Source organism: Panthera onca, chromosome B4, assembly GCF_046562875.1.
Source record: "Panthera onca isolate mPanOnc1 chromosome B4, mPanOnc1 haplotype 2, whole genome shotgun sequence".
Lineage (NCBI taxonomy): Eukaryota > Metazoa > Chordata > Mammalia > Carnivora > Felidae > Panthera > Panthera onca.
In genome coordinates, this window is record NC_138345.1 from 46,114,050 (window position 1) to 46,137,178 (window position 23,129).

At 42.7% G+C, this 23,129-nt stretch overlaps 1 protein-coding gene across 1 annotated transcript; it reads right to left on the reverse strand.

Annotated features, from left to right (window-relative positions):
* Nucleotides 1–3,604: 3,604 nt before the first annotated feature.
* MANSC1 (MANSC domain containing 1) lies at nt 3,605–21,746 on the reverse strand. The gene is made up of 4 exons (XM_060658350.3): nt 21,600–21,746; nt 15,968–16,289; nt 12,159–12,299; nt 3,605–5,080 (listed from the first exon to the last, which is right to left on the reverse strand). Exons 2-4 carry the CDS (start codon nt 16,188–16,190, stop codon nt 4,071–4,073), a joined length of 1,374 nt encoding a protein of 457 aa, XP_060514333.1. The 5' UTR covers nt 16,191–16,289; nt 21,600–21,746; the 3' UTR covers nt 3,605–4,070.
* Nucleotides 21,747–23,129: the final 1,383 nt, after the last annotated feature.

The window sequence follows — 23,129 nt, forward strand, 5'->3', positions numbered from 1 at the left end:
CAGAGAGAGAGAGAGAGAGAGATCACGCATGAGCAGGGGAAGGGCAGAAAAAGAGGGAGACACAGAATCCGAAGCAGGTTCCAGGCTCTGAGCTGTCAGCACAGAGCCCAACGCAGGGCTGGAACCCATGGACTGCAAGATCATGACCTGAGCCGAAGTTGGATCCTCAACTGACTGAACCACCCAGGCACCCCAAGGTTTTATTTTTTATTTTATTTTATTTTTTTTTTAATTTTCTTTTTCAACGGTTTTTATTTATTTTTGGGACAGAGAGAGACAGAGCATGAATGGGGGAGGGGCAGAGAGAGAGGGAGACACAGAATCGGAAACAGGCTCCAGGCTCCGAGCCATCAGCCCAGAGCCCGACGCGGGGCTCAAACTCACAGACCGCGAGATCGTGACCTGGCTGAAGTCGGACGCTTAACCGACTGCGCCACCCAGGCGCCCCTCAAGGTTTTATTTTTAAGTAATCTCTACACCCAGTGTGGGACTTGAACTGAGGTCAAGAGTCACATGCTTCACCAACTGAGCCAGCCGGGCACCCCATGTGTGTCTGTGTGGTGCTTTTAAGGTAATGGGAGGTCATGTGGAGGGAGTATATAACGTGGGAGTAGGGAAAAACAGGTTAGGAGACAAATAGGAGGTGGGAGCGGGAAGGCTGGCTCTGAGAAGCGTTTCTGAAAGAGAAGAGACAGTATGTGGTAAACACTGGTTGTGGAGGCTGAGGGAGAGGCAGAAATGGAGTAGGACTTTGAAGTTGCTCGGTACAAGGGAGACTGGTGGCTGGTGGTACTGTTCATTGAGGTGCAAGAACAAGCAACAAGATGGGTTTTCTACTCCAGGGTTCTTCTGACTAGAGAGTGACCATTAACATTGGCACAGGTGGTCAGGGACCAAACAAGAAGACAGGATGTCCGCGGCTGAGAAACTGGAGCAAGCCTGCCTCAGAATGAAACCACAGATCTCAACTGCCACGCTTTGGGCTCAAGGTAAAACACCCTTTAAAAGCTCTTTCAACAGTTTTGAACAGTTCCAGTCAACACCCTTTAAAAGCTGTTATCTAGAATATGTCCCGTCTACTGCACACCTCTTTTTTGGTTACGCTGTGCATCATCTCCAGTTGAAAGACTGTGGAGTGGGAATGTCAGAGCCAGATTACCCAGGCAAGTGACCTCAGGCAAGACGCTTAAACCTCCCTCCGCTTCGGCTTCCTCATATGCAAAATAAGAAGTTCTTCACGAGGCTGTTATAAGAATGATATGAGTTCATATATATAAATGTATGCCTGGCACAAAGTCAAGTACCTGATAAGCACTTGCTATCGTTATTAATAAGTAACAGAATGCTCAACTAAACATGGTACAAATGTTAGAGACTTATTACAGAACGAGATTGGAAGTGGACAGTTCCAGAGCTGGTGCTGTTGCTTGACAACCAAGTTGTCAAGGACCAGACTCTTCCCAAATCCCATTTTGCCATGCTCAGCTTGTTAGTGATTTCTCACCTCATGGTGGCAGAAAGACTGCAGTAGCTCCAAGTATCAAGTCCTTACTCAACCAACATTCCAAGCAGGAAATAAGGGGTTGGGGTGGGGGGGAGGGGGGCTTTCTTCTTTGTGTAACCCTCACTTATCAAGGAGGAGAATCTTTCCTAGAAGCCCCCAGTAGGTTTCCTTTCAGCTAGAACCGGGCCACAGGCCCATCCCTAACTTCAAGAGAGGCTGGAAAAGAATGTGACACTTCTAACCTGCAACAAATGAGGCAAAAGTGGAATTGGGGTTGGCTGTTGCTTGTATTGCCTGCCACAGTCTGAGAACCAAAGAGTTTCAAGGATGCCTCACTCAGGCCAGGGGTAATTGAGAAACAAGGACATAGATGTATTTATTGAGAGTGAGTCAGCCATAGGGTTCACCTTTCAGAGGCCATCAGCTTTTTTGAGAATAGCTTTTTAACCCAGGTGAGTGTCCTATTGGTAAAATATGGAGAAAGGATATTTTTGAGCAAGGGGTCCTTTCTAGTATTCTTGCTTCTTCTAGGCTGTCACTATCCCTAGGAGGGGTCTTATAATTCAGTTCACCTTTATTTAAAAGGTTGCCCAGGCCATTCACTGTTAAAATTACTTACAAGAAAGTACAGGCCGGCTTCCTTCCCTTTCACTGCCCCTTGCAGCAGTCTCTGCCACAATGACAGGTCTAATGGGCAGGGAGAGCTATGTAAGAAGAGCTACTCTTTCCTCCTTAGAAGTTGGTCTTAAATCCAGCTGTTCCCCTGCAATTCACATCCCCACGCTCACTGCCGGAGTTTGGGCCCCAAGCATCTTTCATCCGGGCTCCTGTTCGAGTTTCTCCTTCGCAAGAAAGAAGGCAAGGCAGTAAGGTGGAAAGAGAGCTACGAAGGAACCAGAAGAAAACTTCTGTAAGCACCCAGAGAAAGCCTTATTCCCACTGTCCAATTCTGCTAACAAAGACGAGGAGAAAATTTTAAATTCCAATGCACTTAGTTACTGATCTGATTCTGGCCTGCATGTGGATATTCAATAAATACTTGTTAAATTAAATTGATTCAAGGTTTTATTTATTCAGCCTACTTAAAGCTTATGTAAACCCCTTGGAGATTTGTGTCAAGCTGTTAAATTGGAAAATATATGAAAGGTAGTTATTTTCACTAGACCAGCTTTCCTCTTAATGAGCTTTATGAGCTTAATGTAGATGGGTGTGCGTGTGTGTGTGTGTGTCCAGGAGAGAAGCAGAAGGAGGAGGTGAGGAAGAAACAGGAGAAAAGCCTGTTTCTGTCATTTCCTACATTTGTCTTCATTGCTATACTTATAAACCAGCTACTGCCCTCTAGTGCTCACTGTATAAAGTTCACTCCCAAATTCCATTTGTATCTTTAAAAACCCTGGTGACTCCAGGAAGGGACAACCTCTTCTTTTGCAGATAAGCAAACTGAAGTCCAGAGACTCAGATGTCAAACTGACCCAGGCAGCTTCCTGGATTCTTAGTCACCTCACTGTAATTCGTCCGGCAAACTATTTTTATTAAAGGCATTGCTCAGGCATTTCAATAGCTAATCAATAAAAATTACAGCATACTTATTGTATGCTGAAACTGATATAACACTGTATGTTAACTATACTGGAATTCAAAATAAATGAATTTTTTAAATGCACACAAAAATTACAGCACAGTAATCATTTAACAATAATTGTAAGCGTTATCCATCGTTTCCAATGTTATTCCACATAAAGCCAAAATTGACTGTTGGCAAAATTTACATAAGGATTTATAAATAACACTGTTATGTTTTCAACTTGATAAAGTTTAGAATATTCCTGTATTACTTTTTTTTGTGTGGGGGGGGGGGGCAGAAGAGTTAACTAGAATGGACCCAAAGTAGATTTGGCTGTTTAGCAAAAGTGACTTATCACTGTCTCCATGTAGACTAATCTTCGGCTAGAATTCTCCCAAAGGAACCTCTTTGCTCACTGATGGGAAGGGGGGGGGGGGTGTCACTTTAACTTAGAACACATATTTTCATCATTTAATCATTTTGCTGGTGGGAATAAACTGAAAGTTATCCAGCTGGACGTGTCACTTACAAGAACATTACTGAGTAACAAAAGATTTATTCAAATATTTAATTGGAAGGAAATACATCTGGAATAAGTTTTATTGGAATTCATATAAAAAGGAAAGTAAATCTATTAGAATTAATATCATAAACAGTTGACTTTATCTGGAACCAGAAATGCTAATGAACTGCAGCCTAGAAGTCCTAACCACTTTTCCTTGCAAACAGCCAGTCATTTTTCAATTTATATGCCAATTATACTTTATGACTTTAGGTAGAGCTTTGTTTCCAGCGAATATTTTGGAGATAGATCACTCAAATTACCTAATTCGTTTCCTTTCTCCCATTGTCTGAAAAAAGCAAGCAAAAAGAAAGTGGTAGGGGGCATCTGTCTGTCTTCAAGACACTTCAAAAATCCTGCTAAGATCAGCAAGTCAGTAGAAAGTCACTGTGTTTGGACTACCAGGAAGAACATGAATTAAGAGACATCTAGTTTCCCCCTTAGATGTCAACATAGATCCCATTGATCAAATAATCAAGTCTTGAATAGTGTCTCCTGCGGAGAGATTCTGAGAACATTCTACCCAAGAGGACAAGGCCTATGGCTAGGAACAGAACACCAAAGAGCAGGGTCCCAATGAGGAGCCATTTTTCAAATGGGAGGCCATGCTGACTTTCTGGAACACTCTTCAGGGAGGAACCACCTGGACTGGCCTTCCCATTTTCCTGAGAAGCACTTTTATTCGGAGAAGAATCCACATTTGACAGAAGTAATGTGGCAGCAGAAGAATCCACATTTGACAGAAGTAATGTGGCAGCAGAAGAATCCACAGCTGACAAAGAAAGCGTAGCAGGGTTATAGGCACCCTCTGTGTTCAAAGATAGGTTGGAAATTTCTCTAACCGGCACTGTTTCTGGGGGGCCTTTCCAGTCCGTAGGTGCCTCAAAGATGGTGTTTGAGACTGTTGTCATAGTTACGCCAGCTTTGGGTGTAACTTCAGCATGTGTCAACATTGTAGACAAGAGGCTTGTGGGGGGCTGAGACGTGACCACAGCTAGGGGTGGAGCTGAGGTGGCCCCCTCGGGTTCAAAAGTCACAGAAGGTATCACTGGAGCACTGGTGGTGGGGGGAAATGCAGGCTTTGGAGCGGCAGAGGTGATATGCAGAGAGGAAACAGCCTTGGTAGTGGGGAGTGTTGTCACCTTTTCGGGCAGCAGATGAGCTATGTTTTGTTCTGAAGAAAACCGTGAACTCTGAGAATGGCCCTTTTCTTTATCAACAGGGAACCGTGTACTCGCTTGATCAATCTCGAATAGTTTCTCCAAGTGATCTGAGGACCCCAACTTCTGAGAAAAGGCACCTTTCTGTAAGCTATCAGTGGACTCTGAATAACCTGTCACAGGAGGGGGTGTGGGAGTGATGATCACCTGCGGAGACTGGCCATGGATGAGAGAACCTTCTTGGGTTAACTCTTGGCTTGGCAAATGAGTTCTAGCCAGAGCTGGAAAGTCTGAAAATGTAGAGAAAAGTTAAAGGGAGACTTAAATATTTCCATGCGAAGGCAGGTTAAAAAAAGACAAACATATCAGCTTGTTCAGTAAATCCCCAAACTGTTGAAACTTGACATTTCATAGAAACTTGCGCAAAATGGAAAAATACAAATTGCTAAATCAGAATCTGATGACACTGCCTCTCTACCAGATGCTGTGGTTTATTTCTAGAGTGGTGGGACAGAGAAGAAATGTGTGGAGGAGGACCAGGCAAATGAAGGAAGAGCTGGGAGGAGCAGAGCAAGGGGGCTAAGAGGAGTCCAGGAGCCGCAGCAAGAGGTTTAGGAAGATGGAGACACTTCGGGGGCCGATGCCAGGGAAGAGGGCTGGGCCAGGGCGACAGGGCTGGAAGACGAGTGGCAGAGAGAAACTCCTGGGACTGACAAGACTTCTGGGAAGGCAGCAATCACCGAGAGAGATTTCGTAGCAAGGGCACCCTCAGGCAAGAAAGGCAAGGGGGAGCGGAGGCAGAATCCTTGCAATTTGCCTGCAACAGGGTGGAGGCGGAGGGGCCGGGAGGGAAGGTCTGGTCTCCTCCCAGGGCACCGAGGCCACAGCAGCAGCAGAAGGCTGATGACACAGTGTCCAATCAAAAAACAGGTTTCAGCACCACACACAGGGGAGGGAGGCAATTTGGGAGATTTCACTGTGACTCTCAAGGATTAAAATTTCAGAGCCAATGTCTTAGAGTCTGAGGACTGTGGGACCAAATTTGAAATTAGGATGGCCACAGTGCTGATAGAAAGAGCCAAAAATCACACAATTCCGAGTGCTGGCTACGGAGGGACCAGCCTCACATCCTCCTCACGGTGACAGAAAGCTTAGAATTATGCTCTTAGTCTCACACACCATTCATCACAGCTCAAATTGGAAAGGTTTGCGGGAGCCATCAGGGGCAGGGAAGGATCATTTGAATTGCTCTGTATCACTCTGCTACTTGGCTGATCATTTTCACTTAGATCTGAACTGCAGAAAACACAAGGAAGGAAGAAAAGGAATTTCTTAGCATTTCCTTGTTCATTCTTCCCTGTTCTCTTTCCCCCTTTCTTCTTCAACTCCTCTCAGTGCCAGTGTCTGAACTAGATTCCATTCTCTTCTCTGCTAACAAACATCCAGAGGCGACCTCCGATTTGTAATATCTTCGATTACTCTGTAAGCATCACACCTGGAACAGGTCCTTTAGAACGGTCACTCCTTAATCCGTCTAGGACAGGGGTGAGCAAATTATGGCCTGAGGGCCAAATCTAGCTTGTCACTTCTCTTTATATGGCTTATGGGCTAACATATACATTTTTAAATGGCTGACAAAAATAAAAAGGAATAATATTTTGTGACACATGAAAAATATATAAAATTCAAATTTCAGTGTCTATAAATAAAGTTTTATTGGCATGTAACCATGCTCATTTGTTTATGCACTGTCTGCAGGTACTTCACACTATAAGGACAGAGGTGAATAGATACAACAGATTGCATATGGCCCATAAAACCTAAAATACTGGCCTGGAGGGGCTCCTGGGGGGCTCAGTCGGTTAAGCATCTGACTTCGGCTCAGGTCATGATCTCACGGTTCGTGGGTTTGAGCCCCATGTCGGGTTCTGTGCTGACAGCTCAGCTCAGAGCCTGGACCCTGCTTCCGATTCTGTGTCTCCCTCTCTCTCTGCCCCTCCCCCACTCATGCTCTGTCTCTCAAAAATAGATAAATGTTAAAAAAATTAAAAAAAAAAAAAAAACCATACTGGCCTGGAAAGCCTAAAATACTTCTCATTTGGCCCTTGACAGAAAAAGTCTGCAGACACCTGCTCTAGGATATAGTACTTTACCCCAAAATAGAATTCAGATGATTGAAATTCCTCTTTCCTCCAACAATGCTGGAGAAAAGAGTTTCTGCTGCAGGTTACATCACGATGATAGATAGAACATCACCATGAGATAAACAGCATCTCTATTTTTAGGTAGCATCAGATATTTTTCAAAAAGAACAGGACTCAACATATTCCATTTTAAAGTTAAAAAAAAAAAAAGACTAAGTAAATGCGATGTGTGTGAACTCAGAACTTAAATAAAGCCATTGACAAGAATGACCAAAACAGCTGCTTTCTTTCTCAAGAATGTCAGTCCATAAATAAAGCAAAGCAAGGGCTAGTCCCATTTCTTGATAAGATTCATCTATTGGCAAGGATCCTAGAGGCATGCAGGGATCCTGTGCACCTGCTCCCTTCACCTCACCCGCTGATGTTTGCCATTGGGGTGCGGTGCTTTTTCTCACTCTCACAGAGATGAGCCAGCGGGGACTGCAAAACAGCCCTGCGCCCTCAATCTCTCTTTTGAGTTTCATTTTCAAGTGACTTGATGAAATAAAAAACTTAGGGACTGACTATTACTTGGAAACCAGCTGAGCAAACAGACTCCCAATTTATTGTTTCTGAACTTCCCTATTCTAGTCCTCGGTAGAAATGACGCACTGCAAAGCTGGGAAAAAAATTAAATAATTCCAAGTTGCAATGGTTTTATAGAATGAACACAGTACACTATCATCTTTCAAGCTTTTGGTCTGTAAATATTAGCCCATCCGTTATAGGAAATGGAATTCATCTGGAAACAAACCACCCAACAGATATCTATTAATTTCACTCTAAACAGGAAGCAGATAATTTATTTCTGGGGGACTCTCAGTCCATCAACATGGGCAGATTCATAAAGAGAATTACAAACACAATTTGTAAACATCCTGTATGTATAAAGCCTGCAGCACATGATGTCTAGGGTCCGTGCCACTTTGCTCTTCAACCTGCTCTGGGCTGATGGCGCCCCCTGGTGGCTGCCACAGGAACTGTTTAATTCTAATCCGACTTTATGACCTTCACAGCCTCCCAGTAAAGATTTACACACATGCCAAAGTTCCCTTTTCTCCCATTTCCACTGGAGAGAATCTTTACCTCATATTCCCTCTTTTATACATGGATTATAAAAGCAACAACATTACAGAAGTATATGGAAATTATAAAACAAATTCAACCGTGGTTTTTATCATTATGTCTCAGCAACTATTAACATTTCTGTGTGCCTTAGAGTTAAATTTTTCATGTATTTGAAAAAAAAACCCAGGTGTTTTTCACCTGGAATTATGTTTATTTATATACCTCAAACTTATTTTTTTTTTAAGTTTATTTATTATGAGACAGAGAGCGGGAGAGAGAGAGAGGGAGAGAGAGAGAATCCCAAGCAGGCTCCACACCCTCAGCACAGAGCCCGATGAGGTGCCCGAACCCACGAACCGTGAGATCATGACCTGAGCCAAAACCAAGAGCGGGACGCTCAACCTCTCTCAAATGGATCCATCATATTTTATACCCAACCATTCTCAGGCAACGGGACATTTATGCTGCTCCTCGTTTTTTACTTTTCAAACTAATTTCACAAAAAAACATGCTTCAAACCAATAGCTTTTTCTTGTTTTGGTCTTGCGTCTTTAAGGTTTTATGGAAGTAGAATTGCTGGATTAAGTTACCTGTAATTTCTTTAATGTTGTGCTTTAGTTATGAAATAGAAGACAGATACAGGGAAGCGCGCTGATAGAAGAAGGGGCAGAATGAAGAAGAGGTAGTGAGAAGGGATAACAAGGGCGGAACGTTGCAGTCCAAATGCCACATGATGGGAGTTCCAGAAGAAGAGCAAACATTCCGGTTAGTGTCTTGAGCCCTGACCTCTTTGGACACTAAGCCTGGAATATCCATTTGCTGCTGAATTCCCATCCCTGGCTATCTAACAGGCTCTGCAATGTTCCAGGTGATCAAAGAGGAACAGCAAGAAGTATCACCACCACACTATAGGCTCCAATATTTTTAGCCCAGATGATTTGCGCACAGGCACAAAGGCAAGGAGCCATGAAGATCTGGGGCAGCCAGAAGATCTGCCCACTGATGCCCCAAAAGGGCAGGACAAGACAGTGTCCACAGAAAGTAAGGTTTTAAGTGTTTTGAAAGGCTAATTTGTTCTATGCCTAGTGTTTTTTAAAAATCAATATCTAAAAAAAAAAAAAAATGTTTATTTATTTTGAGAGAGTGTGGGTGCAAGCAGGATGATGGCCAGAAAGAGAGAGAGAGAAGCAGGTGACGTGGGGCTCAAACTCACGAACCATGAGATCATGACCAAGGTTTTGGCTCAAGGCGGTTCGTGAGCTCAAGCCCCATGTCGCCTGCTTGGGATTCTCTCTCTCCCTCTCTCTCTGCCCCTTGCCCTGCTTGCGCACACACTCTTTCTCAAAATAGATAAACTTTTAAAATTTTTTTAAAAATTGAAAACTGTGGTAAAATGTACATACTATTTACCACTTTAACTCTGTAAGTATACAGTTCAGTGGCATTGAGTATATTCACATTCTCTGCAACTGTCACCCTCATCCATCTCCAGAGCTTTCTTCATCTAGCAAAACCGAAACTTTTGTACCTTATGCCAGTTTTCTTATAGTTGGTTTATATCACTATTTAGGCAGAATTTACACAAATAATTTGTGCTTTATGCTCCTGTTTTAGGGAATGTTTGATACATCTGGTTCATTAACCAAAACTCAGACACAGGGGACAGAGTGGAGTCTGAGCCCAGGCACCCTGGGCAGTATCATTCCCCAAAGTACCTCACACATAAAATAGTCACAAGACAATCCTTGAGTGCACTCCCCCTCCCAACCCTAAAACCAGTCTCCTTAATCTTCCCCAGCTCAGTAGATGGTACCACCATCCATCTAGACTTTCAAGCCAAAAACGAGGAAACTAGGACTCAGTTCCAATACTTCTGTTTCCCTTGCCATCACAACCATCCCACACCATCGGCTCTTCCTCTGAAACAGCTGTATGTTTACTTCTCTACCTCATCTGCCACCTCCCTGGTCCACAATGTCATGGCCTTCCACTTGGATCTTGCCTCTGCCTCCTACCGAGTCTTCCCACTTCCTCTCTTGCTGCCGCATTGGTGTCCCTCCCCAGGAGAGCAGTCACAGTGAGCTTTGAGAAATCACCTTGAAAACATCATGTTACGCGCCTACTGAAAACTTCCAACGGCTTCCCATTAGACACCTAAAATAAGAACTTCCTACCTTGGCTTACAAAGCTTTATGTGATCTCTCCGCTTTTCATACTTCTTGCGTATCACTTTTTTTTTTTTAAGTTTGTTTCTCTTGAGAGAGAGAGAGAGAGCAGGAGTGAGGGAGGTGAAGAGAGAGAGAGGGGGGGAAAGAGAAGGAGAATCCCAAGCAGGCTTCGCACTGGCAGTGCAAAGCCCTATTCAGGGCTCGATCCCATGAACCATGAGATCATGCATGACCTTAGCCGAAGCCAGTCCCTTAACCGGCTGAGACACCCAGGTGCCCCTGTATGTCACTCTTTATAAGGTTCACTATGAGTCAGCCAGCTGAGACTGAGACTGAAATCATTCTGCCTCAAGATATTGAAACAGGCTATTTCCTCTGCCTGAAGGTCTTCCCAGATCTTCTCACATCTGGCTTCTTACCATTCAGATCTCAGTTGAGGGGTTACTTCTTCACAGATGGCTTCCTCTGATCACCTACTCAAGAGGGTCCACTCAGTGATCATCTATTACATTGTCTTAGCTCAATCATCAGCCTAACACTTGTGATGATATTTTTCTTGATTACTTTTTTTTTTATTACTTATAATATTTTTCTTGATTACTTATTTAGGATGGTTATTGTCTCTCCCTCCTAAAACATAAGTTCCAGAGGTAAAAACCTTGTTTTCCATGTTTCCATTTTTGTGTTCTTGGGGCAGAAAAAGTGTTTGGCACATATAGGAGATGCTAAATAACATTTGATGTTTATTGAGTAAATGAGCAAATAGAATATTATTAATAGCCAAGGGTATAGTGAAAAAAAACTGTCTAAGACTTAAATAAAAGGACACTTGATACTGAAAACATTTCACCCTGAACATTAGCAAGCCAGGGTGCCTGGGTGGCTCAGTTGGCATAAGCATCTGACTCTTGGTTTCAGCTCAGGTCATGATTTCACGGTTTTGTAAGTTTGAGCCCCACGTCTGGTTCTGAGCTGAGGGTGCAGAGCCTGCTTGGAATTCTCTCTCTCTCCCTCTCTTTTTGCCCCTCCCCTGCTCACGCTGTCTCTGTCTCTCTCAAAACTAAATAAATAAATAAATAAACAAACTTAAAAAATATTAACAAGCCAAAATCTCACCAAGACATATCCAAATTATTATATTATTTTTTACTTGTTTATTTTCTAAATTCTGAACAAATATGTTCAGAATGGAGACTGTATTTCCAATGCCTTGCACAGAATTTGGCACATGGTGGATGCTTGGTAAATACTTCTTGAATGAACCTCCTTCCAGGTCTAGGTAATAAAATCCAGGGTGTTTGATTTCACATAATGTGATTATAAAATAATTAGAACCTAAAGACAAATGTACTAGAATTTTACATACTCACATAGATCTTAACCCTTTGAAAAAATTTTTTATGTTTATTTATTTTTGAGAACGAGACAGAGCACAAGTGGGGGAGGAGCAGAGAGAGGGGGAGACACAGAATCTGAAGCAGGCTCCTGGCTCTGGGCTGTCAGCACAGAGACCGATGCAGGGCTCGAACCCGTGGACGGTGAGATCATGACCTGAGCCGAAGTTGGACCAGCTGAGCCACCCAGGCAGCCGGGTCTTAACCCTTTTAAAACAGACCGTGGACCACAGAGACCTTATTCCAGTGCCTCTTACATTTTCTAAAGAGGTGTTTCAAAATGTTTTCATGAAAGGTCTGTGTGCCTTTTATCTCAGGAAGGTAGAAACAAAAAGCTAAACAACACAAAATACCATCATTCAGAGATCTTTCATTGGAAAACAGATGTTTGGTTTAATAGACCGAATTTTAAATCATGAGAGATTTCTGGTGTGCCTCTATATTTGTGACTACTTTTGGTAGTTTTACTTAGATTCTTTTGTAGAAAATCTTTCACATGAACCATGTCCTTAAATAATCCCAATCACCAAAGAAAAAGAACAATGCTTTTATTACCTCTAATTATCCTGTAACTCATAAGTCCCTTTGCTGGTTTCAGGGGACAGGCTTCCTCACTGGGACAGAAAAATAGGTAGCAGTTGGGCTGTCTAGTTGTTTTTCGAGTGTCGAAGATCATCAGGTTACACGCTTTGTCTCCTGAAATTAAAGGTATCATAAGCATTACACTGAAATAGGATATTCTAAAGAGGATGGCAATTATTTTTTCTGCTGTCCAACACAAATACCTTTGTTCATGTTGTGCATTTGCTTGCTGACCACTAATTCGTTTCCTCTTCCTTAGTACTTACAGCAATTTGTGAAGACATTGGGTTAAAAAATCTGAATTAAGATAATTTTGGCAAAACCCACTTTAAATAGTACACTTAATTCTTTTTTTAAAAAAAATAATGCATTTAATTCTTTAGATAAGCCTTCCATTTGCTCAAATATCCATCAAAATACACACAGAAATACTGACTTTGCGATCTTTACACAACTCCCAACTGAGTTGGAATTTAAGAAATGGATCTAACCTAATGATTTCATGTATCTCTCATATCCCAAAGGCAGACACCTATATCAGACACCTATGAAGCCATGAGTCTGGCTTTCTTGAGTAGAGTCCCTAAATTTAGCATCACACCATCATTGCCTCCTTCCACAAAGGACCTGAGTAGTGTATGGAGGACAAAGTCTATGTTTTACCTTTATCAGTACCATTCGTCTTTTGATTTTTCTTCTTCACATTTCTACTCTTCCTTATTTCTGCTTTTCCATTTTCATTCCTTTCAAACTTTTTACTCTTAACTTTCATTTCTTGCTTCTTTTTCTCTTCCACCTATGTCCAGTAGAAATCATTCTTTCTATTCATCATGGTCTAGAGCTGGCTTTGGTCTCAATCTGGTGCCATCTCACATCTTGGCCTAAGACCCTTGAGGCATCAGTATACCCCTGGTCAGGATAAGGTTTTGTTTTGTTTTGTTTTAATGCTTTTTTATTTATTTTTGAGAGAGAGAGAGTGAGCAGCCAAGGGGCAGAGAGAGAGGGAAACACAGAATCTGAAGCAGACTCTAGGCTCTGAGCTGTCAGCACAGAGCCCAATGTGAGGCTCGAACTCACAAACTGTGAGATCACGACCTGAGCCAAAGTCAGATGCTTAACCGACTCAGCCACCCACGTGCCCCAGGATGAAGGTTAAGAGGCACATAGGCTAATTATTAAAAATGCATGCTCTTTCTAAACACACACACACACACACACACACACACACGTATTAACTAACCTTGTTGTAGTAGTCATTTCACAATATATACATGTAACAAATCATCGCACTGTATATATTTTCACAATGTTACATGCCAAATATATCTCAATAAAGCCAGGGGAAAATATTCTGCATAACTGGCCATCAGCACAACTTCTTCAAATCAGGCAATGGTGAGGATCAACCTTGACTGCCGCATTTGGAAAGAAGACTCAGTTTCTGCAGGGGTTTTAGGCAGAAAACCAGGCAACAAGAAAGGTACTTTAGTTTTTCCTTTCTCAGCAATGGGATAATTCTGCAATACCATTTTTGGGGGGCATGGAGGTAAAGGGAAAGGTCCATAAGCCCCCCCAAGTTGTATGCAAAACTTTGTGTCCTTTGTACTTCTTTTTTCTTAATAATTCCTTTTTTTAAATAATTTTTTTAATTTAATTTTATTTGAGAGAGAGAGAGAGAGAGAGCGAGCGAGCAAGCAGGGGAGGGGCAGAGAGAGAGAGAGGGAGACACAGAATCCAAAGCAGGTTCCAGGCTCCGAGCTGTCAGCACAGAGCCCGATGCAGGGCTCAAACTCACGGACCATGAGATCATGACCTGAGCTGAAGTTGGTCACTCGACCAACTCAGCCACCCAGGCGCCCCTGGGCATCTTTCTAAAATCTGTGGTTATGAGCAAATTATCAAAGCACTTAAAGACCATAGCTCAATAAATGAAGAAACAGTCTGAGATCCGTTAAAGGAGACCCACAATTATCTCTACTTACCGTAAAGCAGTAACAGTAATTCTGCTTATACAATAAAACAGCAAACCCTCATTTCTCACTAACACCCATTATGGAGCTGAAAAGAAATGCAAGGTTTCCTGTGTTGCCAGCAAACACCCACACAGCATTCAGTCCTGTTTGCAGATGATTTGCTATTTCACATAAATGTTGATATCAACATTTAAAGAAAAACTGGAAATTTAAATTAAATCTCTGTAATTTCCATAAATTACTCCTATAGAGAATATCAAAGCACACTGCTGAGTTTGAGAAAACCATTGAAAGTTTTTTTTTCCTCCTGGCATCAAATATGTGGTATCTTTTCCACACTAATACTCCAATTCTCCAGGGCACTGACTCAATGTCTTATGATTCAATTCAATTCTTACACTAACTACCTGGAGTTAGCATCAGATTCCATAGGTTTAAGGGCTCAGTCCTGTAAGACTGTCCTCACTTAGAGGCCAGTCAAAAGTATCAGCTCCCAGGTTACTCACGCTTCTGCCCGACTTGGCCATAAATCCAAGCTCCCACCACCCCTACTTCAGGTTTGATAATTTGCTAGAACTACTCACAGGACTCAGGAAAAGGCTATACTTACTATGATAGTTTATCATTGAAAACACAAATGAATAGCCAAATGAAGTGTACATAGGGCAAGGTCCAGAAGGGTCCTGAGTGCAGGAGCTTCCGTCCCGGTGTACCTGAAGTGAACAATCCTTTTGCACATGTGGATGTGTCTGCCAATGTGGAAGCTCTCTAAACCTGTGTTTAGGGATTTTTTTATGGAGATTCCATTATGTGGGCACAGCTGATTAAATCATTGGCCACTGGTGACTGAATTCAATCTCTAGCCCTTCTCCTCTACCTACAGGTGGGGGTGGAGCTGAAAATTCCAAATTTCTAATCAAGGCTGGGTCTTTCTGGTGACGAGTTCCCATCCTGGAGCTACCTAGGGAGCCACCAACAGTCGTAACTCAGGTGTGGTTGAAAGGGGCTCATAATGAATAACGAAAGAAGCTCCTAGGCTCAGGAAACGGCAAGGTTTTTAGGAGCTCTAACAGGAACCAGAAACCAAGATTATATGCATACATTTCTGACTATACCACACCCATTATACAAAGAAGAGAAACCAAAGATATAAGAGAAAACGTATGATTCGGTTGGCCAGTGAGTCAGGTAAGAAGCATTACTCCAATGTTGACTAGCTCTTCTAGGCTCCTTGATGGCAAGGCCTTTTCCATGTTATTCATTGTTTTGTCTCCAGCATTCAGCAAGGCATTCGGTGCTCAATAAATTTAGTGTGGGTGTTTTTTTGTGGTTGGTTATTTATTTACTTTTCATTTAGGGAATTAGGACAGGGTCAAAAACAACTGGAAAATGACCAGTTTCTCTTGGATAAATATTTCTCAAGTCTGGAACTTGAAACATGCAAAGGTATGGCTCAGACCTGTGAGCCTCTTTCCTCTGTGTCATGTGACTGGGTCAGTCCAAACAACTTCCCATGTCCCTTAAGGGTTTTTGTTTCCAGCATCTTAGATGCCTATTAGAACATAACACCAGTGGTTCTCAACCTTTTTTCTACCTACACACCTGGGTGATATACACACACACTCATCAGTAACTTTGACCCAGCTTAGGGGAGGGGAGGACACACTTGTGGCACATGTTCCCAGTGAATTTGTTACCCACATTTCTACCCCATTGAGAATCACTAGAATAAAGTATGTAGCCAGATCAGCCAGCTACTTATATCACAGAACACTTAAAATGAAGAGTTGCCAAGGGACTATTACTTACCTGTTATGTTTTTCGTTGAACAGCAAGAATTAATGCAGTCTTCCTGAGTTAATGTATGTACAGGTTCATTGCCTCTAATTCCCTTTGAAAGAGATGACTGGATGTCAATGACAACATCTTCTAGACTCTTCGTGTGGCAGTTCTGACTGGTGGACAGCCTCAGTGTCAGGAAGCAAATTACCACAAAAGTGTAACTCAAGCCCCATTCTTCCCTAAAGGACATTTTAAATTTCAATTCAGCCTAGTCTTCCAAGGTCAAGGATAATCCTCCCTCTGGTCTGAGTTTGCTTCAAGAAGATTGTACAGATCATGGAATTTCTCTCTAGAACAAAAATAGAAAATCATCAATGAGTTTTGTTTCTTTTAATAAATCTCACGAAGATACATTTCATTTCCTTCAAGTCAATGTCAACAGCTCATGATTTACAAAACAGAAATAAACAAGCATTTTTTATGTTTCACTTTTAATAGATCAAGACAACCTTCATTAAAAACTTGGTAAAGAACTAATTAGCACAAACATGTATACTATCCCATCAGTGCTTAAAAGCTGACAAATACCTATGAAGGAAGAGATATAAACAAGAGGCCTACCCCCAAAGTTCTAGAATCCTTCCTCTTCTTGCTTCTCCTAACCAAGAGGGGAGAGGACACAAAATCTCTAGCCACTGATGAAGCAGTGATAACAGGCTTGAGCAGAGTTTCTTTCTCAGTATTAACAACTAGCATTTTATTTTATTTTTTTTATGTTTATTTATTTTTGGGACAGAGACAGAGCATGAACGGGGGAGGGGCAGAGAGAGAGGGAGACACAGAATCGGAAGCAGGCTCCAGGCTCTGAGCCATCAGCCCAGAGCCCGATGCGGGGCTCGAACTCACGGACCGCGAGATCGTGACCTGAGCTGAAGTCGGACGCTCAACCGACTGAGCCACCCAGGCACCCCAACAACCAGCATTTTAAAATCACCTACTAGGTGGTAGGCAATGTGCTATGAAATATACATATATTATCCCATTTAATCCTGATAATAGGTCTGCAAAAAAAAAAAAAAAAAAAAAAAAGAGCTACTATTTCCCTCATTTTATAGATGAGGAAACTGGGGCTGCCTTTCTTGTGGCTGCCTCTCCTTAAGTATCAAATCAGAGACAGGTAACTCTAATAATCTAATTCTAAGAGTTAGCTGGTCAGTAGAGGGAATTCATTCATTTTGAGAATACAAATTGTTCACTGAAGCATACTGTAGAGCAGAAATACTTCCTCTTCAATCTCATTCTCCTCCTCCTCCTCCTTCTTCTGTCATGAACCCGAACTCTTTGGTAGTCTGGTGAGGCTTAGGATCTTTTCTGAGAGACAGGTTTGAAAATATAAAAATGAGGGGTGCTCAGTCAGCTGAGTGTCCAACTCTTGATTTCAGCTCAGGTCACCATCCCAGGGTAGTGGGATTGAGCCCTGTGTCCAGTTCTGTGCTGGGTGTGGAGCTTGCTTAAGCTTCTGTCTTTCTCTCTCTGCCCCTCTCTCTCTTTGCCCCTCTCCCCTGCTTTCACGCACTCTCTTCCTCTAAAAAACAAAACAAAACAAACCTATAAATTCTTTAAAAAATAAATTAATAAAATACATATATATAATGAAAAATGAAATATATTAGGATTATGAAAGAAGTCAGTTATATGAAATATAATTATCAAAGTAGTTTTTAAAGTGTGCCTAGAGGGGCGTCTGGAAGGCTCAGTCAGTTAGGCCTCCAACTTCAACTCAGGTCACGATCTCATGGTTTGTGAGTTTGAGCCCAGTGTCCAGCTCAGTGCTGACAGCTCAGAACCTGGAGCCTGCTTCAGATTCTGTGTGTGTCTCTCTCTCTGCCCCTCCCCTGCTCACGCTGTGTGTGTGTCTCTCTCTCTCAAAAACAAATAAACATTTTTAAAAAATTTGTTTAATATGCCTACAAAACGCTGATGTAAAATATCAAAAAACAAAACTAAACTAAATAAATGGAGAGATGTTCCATGTTCATCAATATTAAGATGTCCATTCTTGGGGCGCCTGGGTGGCTCAGTCAGTTAAGCATCCGACTTCGGCTCAGGTCATGATCTCACGGTCCATGAGTTCAAGCCCTGCATCGGGCTCTGTGCTGACAGCTCAGAGCCTGGAGCCCGTTTCAGATTCTGTGTCTCCCTCTCTCTCTGCCCCTCCCCTGTTCATGCTTTGTCTCTCTCTGTCTCAAAAATAAATAAACGTTAAAAAAAAAAAAAAGATGTCCATTCTTCTCAATTTGATCTATAGATTCATTGCAAAGTTTTGATTTTAAAGTTTACATGAAATGCAGAAAGGCCCAGAATGGGCAACATGATGCTGAAGAAGAACAAAATTGGAGAACTGACACTACCGAATTTCAATACTTACTGCAAAGTTACAGTAATCAAGACAGTGTAGGGGCACCTGGGTAGCTCAGTCGGTTAAGCATCAGACTCTTGATTTCAGCTCAGGTCATGATCTCACCATTCATGAAACTGAGCTCTGCATCGGGCTGTGCAATGACAACGCAGAGCCTGCTTGGGATCTTCTCTCTCTCTCTCTCTCTCTCTCCCTCTCCCTCTGCCCCTACCCTGTTTGTTCTCTCTCTCTCTCTCTCTTCCCCTCTCTCTCCCTCTCTCTCCCTCTCCCTCTGCCCCTACCCTGTTTGTGCTCTTTCTCTCAACATAAATAAACTTAAAAAAAAAAAAAGTGTGTGCTACTGGCAAAAGAATAGACAAACAGAACAATAGAACAGAATAATAAGCCCAGAAAAAGATCCACACAAATAGAGTCAACTGCTCTTTAACAAAAGAGCAAAGGCAATTCAATGGACAGAGGATAGTCTTCTTAAAAATGGTGACAGAATAATTGGGCATCCATATGCAAAAAGATAAATCTAGACACAAACCTTCCATCATTTACAAAAACTAACTCAAAATGGATCATAGACTTCAATGTAAAATGCAGAACTCTAAAACTCCTAGAGGGGTGCCTGGCTGGCTCAGTTGGTAAAACATGAGACTCTTGATCTTGGTATTGTGTGTGCAAGCCCCATGTTGGTGTAGAGATTACTTAAAAATAAAATATTTTTAAAAATGTTAAAATAGTTTTAATATAGTAAAAATATAACATAGGAGAAAAATCTTTGTGGACTTAGATTAAGCAATGATTTTTTAGATACGATACCAAAAGCACAATCCATGAAAGAAAAAAAAATTGATAGGTTGGATTTCATTAAAATTAAAACATCTGCTGTGCCCAAGACACTATTCAGAGAATAAAAAGATAAGCCACAGACTGGGAGAAATATTTGCAAAACACACATCTGATAAAGGACAGGTAGCTAAAATATACAAAGAACTTTAAAACACAACCCAATTAAAAATGAGCAAAGTTGGGGCACCTGGGTGGCTCAACTGGTTAAGTATCTGACTCTTGGATTTGGCTCAGGTCATGGTCTCACAGTTCCTGGGATCAAGCCCCATGTGGATCTCAAAGGAGATATATAGATAACAAATAAGCATAAGAGGAGGTGCTCAACATCATAATCATTTGGGAACTGTAAATTCAAATGACAAGATACCACTATGCACCTATTAGAATGACTAAAATCCAAAAAACTGACAAAACCAAATCCTACCAAAAAAAATCTATGTATATATGTTTATAGTAACTTTCTACATCATTGTCAAAAACTGGAGACAACGAGACATCGTTCAATAGGTGAATGGATAAACAAAATGTGGTACATCCATATAATGGAATACTATTCAGTAGTACAAAGAAATGAGCTATCAAACCACAGAAGTACATAGAGGAACCACAATTGCATACTGCTAAGTGAAAGAAACCAGTCTGAAAGATATGACTTCTTGTCAACTATATGACATTCTGGAAAAGGCAAAACTACATCAACAGTCAAAATATCAGTGGTTGAAAAAAAAAAAAAAAATCAGTGGTTGCCAGGAGGAGGAAGGGAAGGATGCGCAGGTGGAACACAGGGGATTTTTAGAGTAGTGAAATCATTCTAAATGATACTGTAACGGTTGACACATGTCTTCACATCTGCCAAAACCCATAGAACTGTACAACGTAAAGAGTGAAATCTAACATTGGGCGCCTGGCTGGCTCAGTCCGCAGAGCGTGGAACTCTTGATCTCCAGGTTGCGAGTTCAAGCTCCACATTGGGTGTAGAGATTAGATTACTTACTAATAAAATCTTTAAAAAAAAAAAAAAAAGAGTGATCCCTAATATAAACAAATAGTCTTTAAAACAACAAAATAGTAAAAAACAACACAAATAGTTAAAAAGCAAAAAAAAAAAAAGAGTATATATTACCCATATATAGTAACCATACAAGTCCAATAGCTTCCTTGCTGTTGTATCCAACTTTTGTAAACAAATAACAAGTAACATTTATGTTTCTCTCATGCCAGTCTCTATACTAAGCACTTTACAAGTGTCATGTCATTTAATCCTTACAAGAATCCTAATGAAATAGATTCCTGATCCTTATGAGATAGATCCTATTATTAACCCCGTTTTCAGTCAAAATAGAAACAATTGTGAGATATCTGTGCTTCTTTATTAACCTATCAAATATCAAGCAGTACATCTAATAACTGCCATAATTTTGAAGTAGTGTTGAATGAACAGGATACTTGAGATCTGTGTAATCAGTAATATAATACGAAAACACCTGTGATTTCTACTGATGGCAAATTACAGCTGCGTCTAACTCTACCAAGGCTTTTGATCACATGCCTCTTAGAGGAAATGTTACATTTCAGTGAGAGGCTACTAAAATAAATTTTGCCACTGAAGTTCACAGACTTTCAGAGTACTAGCCGTGGCTCTCCAGGTTAAGAATCCTGGCACAAGTGACCTTTTTTCATGTTGCCGCATCTTGCAAGTCTCTTTTCTAGCCCTAAAGAAAACCAGACAGGAGCAAAAAGAGGAAAACCAGGCCAATGTCTTACTTTGCAAGGATTCTGACAGAATCTCTCAAGTTTTTGCAAAGAAACCAGAACTATGACAGGGGATGGGGCAGGAACTGTGTTTTCTCTATGCAGAATCTTCATGGCGCCTGGACTGCCAGAAGTTACTAAAGAGTTTATCGCGCTAAGGATACTCAACCTCTGTAATTCTTCTAATCGTTATTACTTAGGCCTTAAAGGTCCACAGTCAAGTTGAATTCTGTTGAAAGCGTGAAAAAGATACAGGTGGGAGGAAGTTCAGGAGGCACTGAACTTTGACGCCTGCTTACAATAGCCACTAAAACGCACTTGTGCAAAACCGTGTCAGATATTGGAAATCATTTTCTTTCCCTTCCTTTGAGGAAATGCGTGTCGCTCACTGAGCATTCTTCTGTCTTTCCTGATGACGACGCGGAGCCAGGGCCACTTAAGACAGGTGCTGCTACGCGAGCCTGGAGATCCCCTCTGGGGGCCCGCGATCCCACCAAGACCCCGGGCCAGCCCTTCCTCGCCCCAACCCGGTCCCTGGCGCTCCGGGAGAGGTGGAGGGGCCTCGCCCCAGGAGTAGGAGGGGGGCTGCACTCTCCGCGCTGGAGGCGCAGCCCGCGGCCGGTCTGGGGGGGAGGGCGGTGACGCCTTTACCTGGAAGCTCCGCGACCCGGGGGCTCCCGTGTCCCACCCGCGCGAGGGCAGCCCCGACGCGCTCCCGAGGAAGGAGCGGCAGATCCGCGCGAGGGTATCGGCGAGGGCGGCAGGGATGCTCCGCAGCTCCCGGCCGGCCCGGGGGGCGTGTGCTTCGCCAGTTCCTGCTTCCGTTGCGGCGGCAGAAAGTTGGCCGGAGGCGGAGGGGAGGGGGAGGTGGAAGGGCACATTCCTTCCCTGCAACCCGGAGCTGCTTCCCGGCCACTTGGAGCGCGGTCCTCTGGGAGCCCCTCCCCGCGGTGGCTCCAGACGCCCGGCGATCGCGCACAGCCTGGGAAGCAGCCGGCCGCTGCCACCCCACCCGCCCTGCTGCGGCCCCCGCGAGGGGCGTGGGCGCGACCCGCTGGATTGTCCGCGGGCCTGCAGCGGCGCCCGCTCCTTCCCGAGGCCGCAGGACGCGCGCCCACACCAGAGGAAAGTCAGACGGTGCAAAACGTGTGCCCTGCATTCTGCCTCTGCCTCTGTGTCCCGGACTCGGTCCCCTCCCAAAGGGGCAACCTCTGAGGGCGGTTTCTCCCTTCGGGACTTTACACTGCTTTCTATCCGGGGCCTGGCTGTGAGAATCTGCTTTCGATAATTCCAGGCATGGAGGGTCCTCAATTACAGTTAACAGTTCTGCAGTTAGCCCTCACGCGCAGGTCAAGCCTCAACAAAGGCATTCGGATTCTGCCCGGATTTACTGTTTATAAGTATAGATAATAATATAATGGTGCCTGCTATAGTTATTAAAATGTATCCCCTGACATTTAGCATAGTACCTGGTACCTAATAAGTACTCAATAAATATTTAACTAAAATATATTTGTCGAGTGAATGAATGGGAAAGAATAGGGCATAGGTTGTAGAAGTGTATTTCTGAATCAATGCTTGCTCGCCCACACCTCTGTGTACGTGCAAACAGATGCAATTTTACCAAACCACTGATACTTAACTCGCCAAAGGTTCAGACCTTAGACAACATCTCCACCCGGTCTGTGTGAAGAACTTTCAAACCTAAAGCACTAAGCCATTGTAACTTATTATGCTGGACATAATACAGCCAACAGCTACGTCCTGGTTTTAACCAAGAGCTATAGGAGGCTATGTTGACTGAGAATCCCTGTGAACAAAGGTTGCGTGAAACTAACTCTACGGGTTGTATCCAGAGGATGACCTCCTCTGGAATTACAATGATGTTGCAAATACTTGGCTTTAAAGAGCTATCAAAGGAAACTCCACAGTGATTTCCCATTGGAGTCATTTTCCTGTTGTAGCAAAAGACTGGTAAACAATACATTTTATCTCCGCAGATGATGTACTTGAGGGTCTTGCTAGGAAAAGGTCACATTGTTTTAAATCTCCCTTCACAGCATAGTCCTCCCTAGGCACTAAGGAGACCTTTCCTTGACTTAGAAGCTTCAGATTTTGGATTTTAAACAATGACCCTGTTATCGTTGAAGTGACATATTATTTTTTCAGTTATGACAGTGA

Bases quoted from the DNA above. Each gene is read 5' to 3' on its own strand.
- MANSC1 (XM_060658350.3), bottom strand. From the start codon at position 16,190: ATGTCCTTTAGGGAAGAATGGGGCTTGAGTTACACTTTTGTGGTAATT. The intron at 12,300-15,967 runs GTAAGTAATAGT...CTTTAATTTCAG, and splicing joins TTCAACGAAAAACATAACAG to GAGACAAAGCGTGTAACCTG. The intron at 5,081-12,158 runs GTAATAAAAGCA...CTACATTTTCAG, and splicing joins GAGTTACAGGATAATTAGAG to ACTTTCCAGCTCTGGCTAGA.